At 39.0% G+C, this 16,205-nt stretch overlaps 1 protein-coding gene across 1 annotated transcript; it reads right to left on the bottom strand.

Annotated features, from left to right (window-relative positions):
• Window positions 1-4,846: 4,846 nt before the first annotated feature.
• Window positions 4,847-8,125, bottom strand: LOC306976391 (adhesion G protein-coupled receptor F5-like; the record flags this gene model as incomplete). The annotated part of the gene is made up of 6 exons (XM_079574308.1): window positions 4,847-5,009; window positions 5,104-5,162; window positions 6,050-6,156; window positions 6,959-7,093; window positions 7,840-7,957; window positions 8,120-8,125. The coding sequence occupies 6 exons, from the start codon at window positions 8,123-8,125 to the stop codon at window positions 4,847-4,849; spliced, it is 588 nt and encodes a 195-aa protein (XP_079430434.1).
• Window positions 8,126-16,205: the final 8,080 nt, after the last annotated feature.

Below are 16,205 nucleotides of genomic sequence, written 5' to 3'. Positions count from 1 at the left end.
ACTAAAAAAGACACTGGATGTTGAGGTACTCACCGTTGGGTTTTCTCTTAATGATTTTTGCGGGGATGTTCTGTTTGCTCCACTCAACTTCGTACGTCTCGTACGTTTTCTCCACTTCGCAGTTGACAATGACAGAGGGCAGGTCTGAGGTTTTTTTGCAGCGAGGAAAACCAGGGCTCGTGCTGACCTTGATTTTAGCCTCGGCACAGATGTCCAAGTCGGCGGAGGCCTTGTGGTTGATTATCACATGTCCCTGGTCCTGTTTATAACTACAAGTGTATGTGCCTGAAAAAGTGGAAAAGTATCACATTGAGGCTCTTATTTGTGATAATATAGCATTATTGGTAACGGTAAAGCAGTTTTGAAAGTCTTGGAGTAGTTACAGTAGGTGTGACGACCCTGCCTAACTTACTTTTCCGTTGGATTAATTACATGAAAACTGTTTTTAAACTGGTGAGGGACTTGTAACTGGGCATGTGCTGTGCCCCTTAAAGAGCAACTAAAGGCCAAACCAACCTTTTTCTGCTGATAAACTGCGTATCTAATGACTTGAGAGCAGGGCTGCACTGGCCATCGGGAGATTCGGGAGTTTCCCCGGTGGGCCAACGTACTTTTGGGCCGGTTGGGTCAGTCAGACCGAGAAAAGGCCCGTTTTACCTTACACCGGCCCACAATTAGCGGGAAAAGCCATCAGGACATCTATCATTGCATAGATGTAATTACACAACTCCTCCAATAGAGGGATGTGATGCGTTTTATTTGCTTCTGGTGGCGCTTTCTTGAGTCATGGTTCACAGATAATCTAATGAGCAATGGGCCTCTCGGACATGACACTCATGCCCCTAACATTGCAAATATAAGAGGAAATAGTTTATTGTAACTCCCTCTAGGACCCACAGAACCTTAGACCTCTATTTTCTGTACATTTTAGATAAATGTTTGCAAAGAAGTGCATGCTGGGAGTTGTCAGGTGACTCCGTCTTGCCCCTCGTCATCAGTGCAGTTTGGAAATCTTCTAGTTTTCATTGAAAGGATTTACAAAGTTTGGACTTTTTGGGACTTCTATTCTCACTCCACACCTCCATAACTCCGTGGTGAGTTTTACCGTTTCATCTTCATCTACAGTGCGATCATTTGGTTGGTTTTGAGAAGTTTATTTGTGTTGCAGTCGCGAGTGGAACTTCATTAACGGAATGCACATTTTAAGATTGTTAAGTCATTTTACAAAAGTTCCCTCAAGTTATAAATGAAAAGATTAAAGTGTTGAGTGCTATGAGGTGTTACTTTTGTGTTACTATTTTGTGACTATTGTCCTCGATTCGTAGCTTATACTGTTTTAGTTCAAGCCAAGGGCTAATTGTCTTCCTCGACTATTGCATTGAATATGACTTTTTGTTTTTTAGAGGGCCGGTCTTGATCCAAAAGTCCTGGGCCGTTTTTTTCTGCCAGTCCAGCCCTGCTTTAGAGTATTATCCAACCCCCTACATTGTTCTAACCCGAACCTTAATCCCTAACCCTAAAACATTTGTAAAAATACAATATTATATGTAAAAGGCAATATACCAGATTATTTATTTTCTAATAGTCGAACAGTTTTTGATTGTAAACTCTGTGGGAAAAACACTGTCCATCTAATTATACAGCATTTTTATCCATCTCATGAACTGTCAGGCGAGTTTTCTTGCATTTCTGTGACAAAGACCCTGAAAAATGACCCTGCAAATTGTGAAAAGTGTCGATAAACTTGACCCTAATGTGAAGAATCGGGATATGACGAAAATGTAAAGTAAATAAGAAAAAATAATAATAATTTAGTGGCTTCCTCTTTCATTGTCAAGAAAATCATGTATTGGGCCAACTGAAAATGCTGTATTTGGAGTGTCATCCCTGCTTTTTGTCTCCTTTTAGTCTCCATACAGTAAAAAACATTCTTAACGACTCTTCTCGTCCGTCACATCACCTGTTTCAGCTACTGAAAGCTAGTCTAAGACATTCCTCTGACTAATTCAATATAATGTATATATTATTATTTTGTATGTTTAGGGCTATCTTTATTTTACTTATTAATCAAAGAACTATGCTGCATATTTTTCTGAACAGTCATAAAAGTACAAATGATTTCAAGTCTGCCTTCAGAGGAGAGGTCTCTGTTTCACACCTGCCCCCTGCTGGCCAGCCCTCACACCTGCACAAGCAAACTGAGCCGTGCAGCCTGATGACATCATCACACATCGCTGTTTGTTTTTATGTCATAATTAAAAAAAAATCTGATTATACTATTTTTCGAATCGTTTAGCGTAATAATCTAAATTGTAAATGAATTTCTATTACTTGCACAGCCCTACAGCAGCATACACAGTTTACACAAGTATTCCTTAGTGACCGTTGTTTACACTTACAATAAATTAAACTAAACTAAACAATCCGCATTTGCAGGGGGCGTGGCTTGTGGAATAATTTAGTTGGATATCAAAAATGAGGCTGATGCCAGTGTAAAACTATTAACTTCCTTGTTTATAACATATGCCACGATGATTGGCTAAAAGCTTGTCAATATTGCCAATGGAAAAGGAAATAGGAAAGAATAGAAAAGGTGTGGACTCTGGCTCTGACTGTGTGAGTTACCTCTCCAGAGCAGTGAGATATCCTTCAGATGGAGGATGCTGGACGCCAGTGTTGGGGTGATGGTGGACTGGGTGCCATTGTAGATGTCCACGATTTCATTCCAGTAATTCTTCAGTTCCCACTGTGGGCTGATCACCGTCTCTGTTTTCAAGCTGCAGCTCAGGGTCTCAGAGCCTTTGCTGTAAGGCAGTGGACCCTGAGGCACCTCCAATTGAACCACACCTGCAAAACAAACGGATGGGTTTAATTCAAAGTAGAGTGGTGCAGTTCTATTTGTTATTTGTACAAGTTGGCCATTTTATGTTCACTACTGCCACCTCAGGTCATGCGTGTAACTGCAGCTTTTGACATAGGGCCTCATTTCCTAGTTATCCAGAGTGTCGCTTATTTCTGGAGATGTTTTGTTTGTAATTCATGCAGTTCTTATATTTGAAGAGTTTTGTGGCGCTAGGCTAGTGCAAGGCTAGTGCATTTCTATGGTATCAGCTAGCCTGCATTAAAAACAGTCTGACCCGCTCCACAGTGCACCTGAGGCAAATCACTTATAACACCAGACTAACCATATAAATGTCTGTATCGATAGAGTAACTTTAACCATTTTGCATTTAAAAGAACTTATATTTGAGCAGCATCAGCTTCCTGGTTGTATAAGCTACGCAGCAGCGGAGTGATCTGCTAGAAAATAGTCCCTCAAAATGCGATCATTCATGTGATGCAGGTCAGTTATATTCCAAAAAATATTCTATGGACACAGACGTTTATATGGTTAGTCTGGTGTTATAAGTGATTTGACTCAGGTGCACTGTGGAGCGGGTCAGACTGTTTTTAATGCAGGCTAGCTGATACCATAGAATCAATCAATCAATCAATCAAAGTTTATTTGTATAGCACCTTACAACAACACAAGGAAGACCAAAGTGCTTCACGGAAAGATAAAACAATATTAAAAATTCAGTCAATCAAATAAGTGCGATCTAAGTCTTAAAAGCTAGTTTGTCCCGGGACCTGGGCACGCCCAGAACCATTTGATCGGCAGACCGGAGACTCTGCTGGGGCGATGTACGGTCACCAACTCAGTTAGATATAACAGAGCGAGACCATGAAGGGCTTTAAAAACAAACATTAAAATTTTGAAATCAATCTGAAAACGGATCGGGAGCCAGTGTAGGGAGGAGAGGACGGGAGTGATGTGGCTGTTTCTGGATGAACCGGTGAGAAGACGGGCTAGCCTAGCACTAGCCTGGGCCATCCCATAAGCAGTGGCTTATGGGAGTGTTTTTGAACCTTTTTTGAGCCAAGGCACATTTTTTTCATTGAAAAATTCACGAGGCACACCACCAACAGAAAGTGTAAAAAAAATCTAACTCTGTAGCCTGTATTCAGTCAATCTCATCAAAGTGTCTTGAATAGGATTCCCGTATAGCCTTGCGAGCCACAATGCCACTGTCACAGCCTCCTGCCGCATCCATGCATCACTCATTCTCTTGTCTCAAAGAAATTAGCTGCCTGATATAGAGTATTACATGGTTACTCTGCCGATCACTAGACAGCACAGACACTCGAAAATGGTACATTATTTGGGGATAATAATGAATTTGTTTTCAAAAAATCTACTTGGTTAAAATTGGATGACTTCCCAAGGCACACCAGACAATATCTCATGGCACACTCGTGTGCCACGGCACAGTGTTTGAAAACCACTGGCTTATGGGAAGGCACATCGCTCCTAATCACCGGTTAGTTAGCACCAGAGGTCCCTATGCTAAAGTGGCTATGATAGTTGGCACTGAGGCTCCTTTTCCTAACTCCTTTCTAACTGACAGACCAATTCGAAAGTATCTTGTCATGGCGGACACTGACGCACATCCGGTTTGGCGCTAGACCTCTTACCAATCTGCTCGTTTTGGAAGGGGCCATAGAGATTTGACATGCTTTAAAGGAACAGGCCACCGTTTTTCCATGCTGAGATATGTTCTTACCTGAGTTTAGATGAGTTGATGTGTACCTGTCTGGTCTTTGTGCGTGCCATCAGTCGCAAAACGACCACAGATGTTGTTAGCATTTGGCCTCTCCTAGTGTATTCCAATAGCTCCAAACACGGTGAAGTTAGAAGCGACCACGGGCACGCACACAGACCAGACAGGTACACATCAACTCGTCTAAACTCGGGTAAGAACATATCTCAGTATGGAAAAACGTTGGTTTATTCCTTTAAAGCATGTCAAATCTCTATGACTAGGAGCTCGAGCCGCAGCTCACCTCGTGTTTCCAGGTTGAGAGAAGCGTTCAGTTTAACAGTCAGATCCCTGGACGTCTGCTCCAATTCTGTCAGCGCCACGTCAGAAACCACAATCACAGCAAAGTCCACAATCACGCTCCCCGTTCTGAAAAAATAAATCGATCATAAATAATTTAAAAAAATATAGTATATTATTATCATGCATTTTAAACTGTTGCGTAAACATTAAAGTACTTCACTTGTATTTGGTGATTTTCAGACTGTGAAATCCAAAGAGCTGACTGTAAAAGCTTTTCATCTAGAAAACAAACATGGTTATTGGCCGTGGATCGTCACAGCAACTACATTATTAAGAACTTATTACAAGCTAGACAGGTTTGAGTAACCCATCTCAAGAGCACATTCTTCAAACTATTCAAGATATGAAAAAAGTACATTGGTTTAATTTTTTTGATGTTTCTTGTGTTTCTTTCTTTGTTAAAGGGATATTTCAGAATTTTTGACATAGGGCCTCATTTCCTTGTTGTCCAGAGTGTTAGTGATATTTTTTTTGTAATTCAAGCAGTTCTTATATTTGTAGAGTTTAATGGCGCTAGGCTAGTGCAAGGCTAGCGCATTTCTATGGTATCAGCTAGCCTGCATTAAAAACAGTTTGACCCGCTCCACAGAGCACCTGAGGCAAATCACATATAACACCAGACTAACCATATAAATGTCTGTGTCGATAGAGTCATTTTAACCATTTTGAATTTAAAATACCTTATATTCGAGCAGCATCAGCTTCTAGAAAATAGTTCCTCAAAATGCGATCATTCATGTGATGCAAGGTCAGTCGATACAGACATTTATATGGTTAGTCTGGTGTTATAAGTGATTTGCCTCAGGTGCTCTGTGGAGCGGGTCAGACTGTTTTTAATGCAGGCTAGCGGATACCATAGAAATGCACTAGCCTTGCAATAGCCTAGCGCCACGAAACTCTTCAAATAGAAGAACTGCATGAATTACAAAAAAATATCTCCAGGTACCAGCAACACTCTGGATAACTAGGAAATGAGGCCCTATGTCAAAAATCCTGAAATATCCCTTTAAGTTGCAGCCAGTTGGAGTGTAAGGTTTGTCTCTTTACTTGATAATGTGACCGTATTTCGGTATTTGAAATAACTCCGTGAGGCTGGATTGTTGTACCGTAGTTGTGAGGTTCTTGTTGCACTTTTTGAAGTCGTCCGTTTCGGTATCATCCAGACAGCCATGGAAAGCCTCGGACGTCAGGGCTAAAGAACCAGTGAGGGTGACTGTCAGAAAACAAAGTGAAAGATATAGTTTTATTATTTAATTCTACTTTAATTCTTACTACAGTATTATAATATGAGGTAAAGCAATCTTCCTCTGCAATTTACTTTTCCTGTCTCTGCCCAGGGTCAAGGGTCAGATACGAGTGTGTTAATGAGCGTCTGAAATATCCAAAGTTTTCACCAGAGCCATAGCGCTATATAAATAAAACTGATTGATGGATGAGTTGATTAATAGTGTAGCGACAAAATATTGTATCGCAATACTTTTTGCTGCAACACCAAGTATCAATACTTTAAGAAGTATCGCAATAGATACAGACGGCATCTCTGGAATCGCCCATATATGGTCATGTTTAAAAATAGTTAAGGGGAAAACAATTTGGGGAAAATTCTAAACTTTCTCTAATTATTCAAAAACGACTTTAACAAATGCTGAATTATGAATATAGTTTTCTACTAAACAAAGATACAAAGACATGGAGAGGAGCAAAGTGTTTCAACAGCCCATAGATACATAAATAACGGAGAATGCTAACAGGAAGCTTCATGTTAGCATCGTGCTAATGCTAACAGCTAGCTAGCCCTAGCTACAATTGCCGTTTTTTCATTTCTACTGAAAAATCTGCTGTGAGAAAATATCCATATGGGCCCGATTTAGACTTGACTTTATTTGTATGGGATAAATAAGTTTATATTTTCCCCCTCGCCGAGGCCACGCCCCCTTCTATGACGAGATGCTGTAATATAGTGTGTGCTGTTGCATACATGAGTTGTTTTAATACAGTTTTATATTGTTTTGTACCAGTGGTCTCGGACATGCAGGTGAACTTGGTGCTTTCGCAGGTTCCATTTCCACAGCATTTTTTCTCAGAACAGGCGGCTTTGCTCCACTCGAAACCCTCCCCACAGAAACAGTTCTTCTTTTCCGGGTCACACTCTGAAAAAACAAAAACAATTCTATTTATATGGCAGAGTCTTTATAAATCAAATGCAGCAAGTACAAAATCACATTTGGAATTAAAAGGAAAGGGTAAAAAAAATATGATAAAAACACACGGGACTAAACAGGAAAGCCCTTTATCTCCACTTGTGTTTTCTAGATGCTGCCAGTGGAAAGCAACAGGGATGAAAATATTTTTTATTTGTCAAGTCTTGGACCAAGAATATGTTAAAATTCAATAAAAATAGTCTTGATTAAAAAAAGTCTTGGACCTAGAGAGGAAGGTGTACTAGTGATGGGATTTACGGCTCCTTTCTGGGAGCCAAGTCTTTGTAGTGTGTTGTGAGCCGTCCTTTTAGAGGTAAATGCTAACAGGCCTCTTGATTTATATTATCCAAAATTACAATGGGGCTGATTTTTACGTGCGTGTGAATAAAATAATGTAAAATAACAAAATCCTAAAATCCTTCAGGTGCATAAAGCTGATTGTTGTGCTCGTTCAGGGGATTTCTTGAACAAGCAAACCTGCTCACAACTGACATCTACTTTTAAAAAATTTTTTTTATCACTAATATCTTCCCTATTTCCTCCCATTTGCTCAGACATTTATCCCCCTTTTTTTTTTTTTTACATAATATTTCTTAATTTCTCCCCATTTTTCACACGTTTCTTGACATTAACTTTGCAGATGTTCCACGCAAGTATTTTCGACTAAAGTATCGTTCCGGTATCGGACAGCTCACCTGTGGTCTTCTCCAGGTTGTGGAGGACGTAGTTGTTGAAGGTGTAGCTTTTGTTGAGCAGCTCGTCGGAGACAATGGGGATCACGCTCTCATCCACAACCAGTTTGAGAAAGTACACCTGATGGGAGTTGTCTGTGTTTGACAAAAATGATTACGTTTCTTCCTCCAGATCTGATCTTATCAATAAGTAACTATTGTTTTATAAACCAAAATGATGGACTCATGAACTTAATCCTATCCATTCATGTACAAAGTGAGAGCAAAATATAATTTCTCTTACCTGCATCAGAAACCTATGAACAAAGAAAACGGTTTTAGATCAAAAATGTAACTAAAGTGTGGTATGACTTATTTATTTGACATTTTGTTTAACCTCTGACCTCCCGCCTTGAACTGAGCGCATTTTCTCCAGTTTGGCTTTACCCAAATATAAAAACTTCAAGCCTTTAGGCCAGAGTAATGCCTCATTTGAAAGATAAGACTGACAAAACTGAGTGTTTAGTTTATTTGTTTATTTGAGCAGTTAACAGCAAGGGCTTATAAGGGCCCACCCCCGAAATCCATACAAAAAAATTAAACAAAGGAACATAGTCCAAGAGGAAAAAACAACAAGGAAACAACAGCAAATAAATAGATTATAGGCCTACATACTCGCAGTATCGGATCATGGTAGAAAAGACCATATACAGATAGCATTTACATGACTGAAACACATGTACTGTATACATTCTCCACAAAGGAGTAACACTGAATACAAAACAATGCTACCTAAGGCGCTGTATCAGCATGCACGAACCCTGCAGCGTGCACACATACACACAACATGCATGTTTTTAGGTTCAAGCAGTAAGCAACTCTTGCCCCTAGAGGCCATAAGCGCAACTGCAGGTGTTGTTGCAATTTTTCAACGTATTAATTGTCCGTGAGAGTAAATACTACGCTGACAGAAAAGACAAAGGAGAGAGGGATATTGTGCATCCAGTTACACAATGGAAATACATTTTTTCACTCAAACTTGGCTGTAAATACTGTTTATGTGGCGCTAGCCTGTAGTTAGCTTTGCCCTTTAGTGACAATATTTTTCCCAGGATAGTTGGTAGATCAACCAGTCACAAATCATGAGAGTGAAACGTCATACATATATCAATCAGTCAGTTTCAAGTTTAAAGGAATAGGCCACCGTTTTTACATACTGAGATATGTTCTTACCTCACTTTAGCCGAGTTAATATATCCCCGTCTGGTCTTTGTCCGTGCGCTCTGCCAGGCCAACGGAGCACATACGCAGCCTCTCCCACATGTCACATAGCTCCAAAAAAGCTCACGATAGAAGCTACCAAGCTCTTCCACGTGTTCCCTATTTAAATAAAGTTACGTGAAGTGTTTTCATGCGAAGTATATTTACACAGAAATGTAGCATGTCGATTTTATAAGCAGATAAAAAGGGGGACTATATTGTGAGGCGTAATGATACGAGGAGCAAAACGTCCGCGCAGTAACTCCTAAAGACTTCCCCCGCTCACTTCCGTCAATAACCTTTAGGAGTTACTGCGCGGACGTTTTACTCCTCGTATCATTACGCCTCACAATATAGTCCCCCTTTTTATCTGCTTATAAAATCGACATGCTACATTTCTGTGTAAATATACTTCGCATGAAAACACTTCACGTAACTTTATTTAAATAGGGAACACGTGGAAGAGCTTGGTAGCTTCTATCGTGAGCTTTTTTGGAGCTATATGACATGTGGGAGAGGCTGCGTATGTGCTCCGTTTGCGTGACAGAGCGCGCGGACAAAGACCAGACGGGGATATATTAACTCGGCTAAAGTGAGGTAAGAGCATATCTCAGTATGTAAAAACGGTGGCCTATTCCTTTAATGGTTTTGTATAGCCCAATATCACAACAGAAGTCGCCTCACAGGGCTGCACCAAACATCAAGGCAACAAAACAGAGCAATAAATATGACAATTAAAAGTTCAGGTGAATCCAGGCAAATACAATGTCCAATAGGATACCGACGAGCGGCGTGGGCGTCCCCTGTCCTTAGACTCTCCAGCACGGAAGGAAAAACTCAAAAACCCGGCAGGAGAAAAAGAAACCTTGGGGACAACAATCAGCTTAACCCTGACCCTGCCCTAGCCACAAACCTTAAAGGGACTATATGGAGTTTAAAGCTCTGAATAAAGCAGACATAATATTATCGGATTCAAAACATCATCTGTTTAGAGAGTTTGAGCTGCTACCCTCAGGTTGAAGGTACAGGACTAAAAACAGGACCAGGCAGTCATTTGTGCCACAAGCTATTTTACAACTAAACAAACTAAACAAACCAACAATACGAAGCAGCAAGTGATTTTTTTTATTTATTATTCTGCACAGCTGGTCTGTCAGAGAAGGTTTTTAAGGAATGTAGATAACGATTTTAACATAATTTAAACTGAGGTTGACGGGCCGTGGTTTGTTTTTTGTATGTTGTAAATGTTTGGATCCGTCTGCTGTGATCACTGTTGTATTTGTGTATTTCCACTCACTGCAAATGAATTTCCCCACGGGGACAATAAATTTACTACTAAAAATGTTAAAATTCTGCATATTTTCTCCCCCTACATGTTCCAGCCATGTCCTAATGTGTAGAATGAGCTCAGACCTGTTCACCACAACTGCCTCTAAAATCCTGCACTGTCACTCAAAAAGGTGTTAATTCGGTCCGAAGTGCCGTCATGCACCAGCTTAATATAGAAGCTGCAGTTACACATAAGACCTGAGGTGGCAGTAGTGAGCATTAAATGGCCAACATGCATTAAGCTCCTTTAAGGATAGTGGACTGGTGCCTAATCTTAATATGTCTCTGACTGGATGAGGAATATCCACCGTTTACCAACTATCATAGGAAAAATATTTCCTTAGCTTGTTAGCTTCCTCTTTATGATTCTATTAATGTGTATTGGTGACTCCGGTCCGGTGGCAGTCAAGTTGTAATTGTGGTTTTCTGGCCAGAGACACCAGGGGGAGATGAAAGACCCCCCAATCCTCCCATTAAAACTTGTGTTACCCCCAGAGGGACTATGGAAAGGGATTTATCAAGGTAAACAAGTTACTTAGTACTGCTTTAACCGTATCCTATTGTAGTTACTTTATCAAATATACAATTATACAATTAGCAGCATCGAGTTTAGATTTGCAGCAATAGCAAAAGAGAGCCTTACACTTCAAAGCGGATATTTTAACACAGACCGCACTGACAAACTATTATTTGAAAGATTCACATGATTGATTACCATAATTACAACTACAACAGCTATCTCGTTTTATATATTTGACTTTATCATGAGTTTTTTGTTGCGCTATCACCACATTTTTGTCACATTTTTGTCGTGTTTTTGTCTCTCTTGTTGCTTCTTTTGTTGCCTTTTCATTACTTTTATTCATTACATTGTTTTTAAGCTTTATTCTATAAGCTTTTAGATTTTGGGTAAAGCCAAACAAGAGGAAAAAAATGTGCTCGGTTCAACTGGGGGGTTAAGGGGTTAAAATACTGACCCCACACAAGCAAAATCCCAGGACGCAGAGGAGATAGAGTTTCAACATCCTGCTAAAAAACAACAATGGACAATAAACAATAACATTCTTCAGGCAGATGCAAAAACTATAATGAAAAGATAGATTCAGTATCCACAAAGTCACCAAAGTCAGAGTTTTGTCGTACATCAGGTATTAAATATAAAGCAAAATTGTTATAAAATCTACTGCACCTGCTTTGGTTTTCCTTCACTGCGACGTCACTGGAGCCCAAACCGTCTTGTGCTCCACATGAGTCCAGCCACAAAATCCACAAACCAAATGAATAATCGTGACCTGGTACAGACGAGGCAATGCTATTAGAAATGCAAAACACCCATACATTCAACGGGAAATGATTTGACTGTCAAAATATCCCCGAGAGAGGCAGCATTTGGGAAGGTCAAGACCTGAATAAACAATGCGCCCAGTGATAGGTGTGTTATAAAAGGATACAAGCGAAAAAGGGAAGAAATGAACATGAACAAAATGGAAAATATCATTGTATTGTATCTAAGGCAAAAATATGTAAAGAAAATATAATAATGTATAGCTACAGATGGCTTCTCTGGAATCACCCATATATGGTCATGTTTGAAAACAGTTAAGAAAATCGAAACTTTCTCTAATTATTCAAAAACTACTTTAACAAATGCTCAGTTATGAACATGGTTTTCAACTACATAGACACAAAGGCATGGGGAGGAGCAAAGTGGTTCAACAGCCCATAAATCATAAATAAAGGTGAATGCTAACATGATGCTACATGTTAGCATCGAGCTAATGCTAATGCTAGCTAGCGCCAGCTCCGACTGCCGTTTTTTTTCGCTTCTACTGAACAATCTGCTGTGAATACGGACCCGAATTAGACTTGCCTTTATTTGTATGTAATAAATATATTTATATTTCGCCAGAAAATTGCTAAAAAGTGTGAAAAAGTGTGTTTCCCAGAAGATTCTATAGAGTTCGGGAATGTGACGTCATATCGCTAAGCATTATGGGATTAGCAGCAATTATAAACTAATAGAGATTTTAGAAGTTAAAATACTGGAGTTATTGTTCACATTAAAACACTTGGACACCACAGTGAGTTAGATGTATTTACCAGCAGTAACTCAGCAGCTAACGGAGCTGTTCCATGGCTATTTTCTCCACTTTATAAACTGTTTTTAGCTAATGTTAGTCAATGGAAATGTATGCTAACAGCTACAAAGATGGCCGATCTCCATGGTAACTGTAGACTTTCCCGAACTCTATTTCCCCCTCGGCGAGGCCACGCCCCTTTTATGCAGCAGAACCTCTAAGGAGGCTGTGGATTAGTCTCGTAAAGATAAAAAAAATGGAAAAAAAATAAAAAACATAATACATGAAATGAAGTAGCTTTGATTGGTTTATTATTGAAAAAAACAACAACACATTGTTAAAAATCAGGCACTTTTTTCTTCTTTTTTACAGCACAAGGACATGGTAAACAGGTAAAGGGAATACGGAGTTTAAAAATGTCAAAATTACAGGTCTGAGCTCATTCTACACATTAGGACATTGCTGGGGAGGAAAATACGTAATTTTAACATTTTCAAACTCCTTGTAGTCCCTTTAAAAGCGTGTGAAACTAATGTGTGACATGTCAAGCCTTGATTTGTTATCATTTTGATGATTATGGCTCACAGTCCATTTTCGAAACACCTAATTTTCTGAGATTTTTAGTTTGGGGTTTTTACAAGCTGAGCCATAATAATCAAAATTATAACATATCTCATATCTCACTTTGCATGTAGTGAGTCTCTGTCATATATTAGTTTCACAGTGGAAGCTGCATAAGAGAAATCAAGCACTTTTTAACGATATTCTAATTCTCCGAGTTTCACCTGTATTTAGAATCCTCAACCTGTGAGACGCTTCTGTGACGTCTCTGCAATGTCTCCCAGACCTATCGGAGACCAAGGAGATCTCAAAGAGACTCTTGGAGTTCTCCTTGGTCTCCCATGTCTTGGAAACATTGCAGGGACGTCACAGAAACGTCTCACAGGTTGAGGACAACAAATGCCACAACAACTGCTTGAGACCACGGAGACTTCTCGTAGACCTCTTGTAGACTATGCGGAGATTATGTTAATTTCCACCAAGACTACCTGGAGACTCGCCTCATTGCCTGGGGACGTCTCGGAGACATCTCCAACTCAAGTCAGCTAGTCTCCAGACAGGTGAGATAGGCCCCTGTATGTGCACAATGAATCCAATAGACCGGGGGGAGGCAAGTTTGCGTCGTGGAGGGACAATTTTCATCATTGCCAAAACACCCAAGGGCCGAACCTCAACATTATACTAATATATTAAGTAAAGAACTATTTTCTGCAAATGCCAATGTTTTACATCAGTGGCTCCCAAGTGTCAGGGCTTTGGGTCCCACCATTACCCTCGGATGACGAGCCGAGGACCCAAATAAAACTGCAATTTCTCATATATCGTATAAAATATTGTATTTTCTATGCAAGCTTTTGTGGAGCAAGCAGCAGATTTATGAGCAAAAACACCCAATAACATTCATTTTAACAGACACAGTGAGTGTTTCCATGCAGTTTCAGATGGAAAATATTGAATTAAAGTTCCCTATAGACTCACAACCCTCTGAAAATGGTTTCAAGACCCACTTTAGGGTCCCGACCCACCAGCAGTGAATCACTATTTAACATTATATGACCAAGAGGGACTTTCTGACAGGACATTTTTTTAATACTGACACATTTTAGAATACTTTAACAGGTATGTGATCTTTTATTTGCATATTAATATTTCTCAAAATCATCTTGGGGGCCAGAGGTTCTGTGCTGATGTTGCCTACCCCTGCAATAGACCCTTTAATTGTTTGTAAAGATTCCGGGCTTGGAGGCAGGAAGTTAGATTCCTATCTATTTCCATTGGAGCCGTTGTCTTGGTAACGATAAACAAATGTTTATCTGTTTATCAAATAAACCTTATTTTATCATCTCAAATGTCATTCCTCTTGGTCTTGCACCTTCAGCCACAACAGGACCACATTATTTAATTATTTAGTTGTAGTTTTACACTTATAATCACTAGTTTTAGTTTAATCTTATTTCTCTTGATCACTTCCTGCCTCCAGATGATGTCACTGATGATGTCAGCAGTTAAAGGGTCTATAAAGGAGACGTTGCGGAGACGCTGCTGCAACGTCTCCTCAGCTCTCCTCTGATGAGAGAGGACCTTTAGTGTCCATTAAATAAAGATTAAAGTGTATCATTGGAGTTTTTAAGTGCTTCTTATTTCATTAGCTGCTTAACGAGAGACTAGACACAGCAGGTAAAAAAGATTAAAAATACATTCAGAGAAACTTGGTACAGATTTTAACGTAAACATAAGAAAAAATGTGTAAACACGACCAAAAGGAACTACATTTTTATAACGGATGGACACTATACTATTGTTAATTCTTAAACTGAAGTAATTTATACTAAAATAATCTGTTTAAATGAAAACCATTTGCCTTGTTTTTGGGGGGTTAAAAGTTAAATCCAGCGAGGAATTAGATAAATGATAAATAAATTCTTACAATCATCATTATGTTTGTGCCTGGAAAATATGATGATTAAATGAAACTAATAAATCCGCTTATACTTTGTTTCCAGTGAAATGCAAAGAGAGTTTTGCCTGCCCTCATGCTGCTCATTTCCGTGTTTGTTCTTCGGAAATAAAACATGTAAATTCAGTATCTCTGGCATCTGTAAACAAATCGTGTTTATAAAGATGCTCCATCAAGCCGCTCTTTGTACCGGCTTCATAAATGGTGAATGACTAATGAGTCCAAAAGGGGAACTGTATCATTCTTTTCCTCCAATAATTTGAGGCACACGTGTCACTGTCTACAGTACATCTACTGCAATCAGCGTAGTACTGTACTTTTTATGCAGTACTGAGTGAGGGTTTCCAGGGGGCATAGAAGTCATTAAATGTTTATGGTTTATTAAAAGGAGCCCCATTAGTGCAGACGAACTGTTGCTATTCTTCCTCGGGATTAACTCCTTAACTCCCACCTGAACCGAGCACATTTTCTCCAGTTTCACTTTACCCCAATCCAAAAGCTTCTGGAAAAAAGGTGTGACAAAAGCGACAGAACTGAGACAAAATCAATGATGAAGATGTGAAAAAAAAGTGAGAAAACTTTGACAAAAAATGTGACGAAAAATGACAAAATGTGACAAAAAAAGACAAAAACGGACAAAAAAAAGACAAAAAATACAAAAAAAACGGCAAAAAAATGACATAAAAAATACAAAAATTGACAAAAAATGACAAAAAAAAGACAAAAATGTGACCAAAAAAAATGACATAAATAAGACAAAAAATGACAAAAATGGACAAAAAAAGACAAAAAATGACAAAGAAATGACAAAAATTTACAAAAAAAATGACAAAAAATTACCAAAATGGACAAAAAATGACTAAAAAATGACAAAAAAATGACAAAAAATGACCAAAAAAGACAAAAAATGACATAAAAATGACAAAAGAAGGACAAAAAAATTGACAAAAAATGACAAAAAAAAAAGACAAAAAATGACTAAAAATGACAAAAATGAGTTGAATACCCCCCCCCAAAAAAAAAGATGGAAAAAACTGATGACGTGAGGAAAAAGATCCATTTAGATGAGTTTTGAGTTTCAAATGAGGCGTTACACTGGCCTACAGGATTTGGGTAAAGCTGAACTGGAGAAAATGCTCTCGGTTCAGGCGGGAGTTAAGAGGTTAAAAAGACTTTTGTCCAATTCTATTTCCTCTGTTTGATTA

The sequence above is a fragment of the Gobius niger genome, assembly GCF_951799975.1.
Source record: "Gobius niger genome assembly, chromosome: 16".
Taxonomy (NCBI): Eukaryota; Metazoa; Chordata; class Actinopteri; order Gobiiformes; family Gobiidae; genus Gobius; species Gobius niger.
The sequence above is the reverse complement of the archived record's forward strand: the minus strand, read 5'-3'. Positions and strand labels throughout refer to the sequence as shown.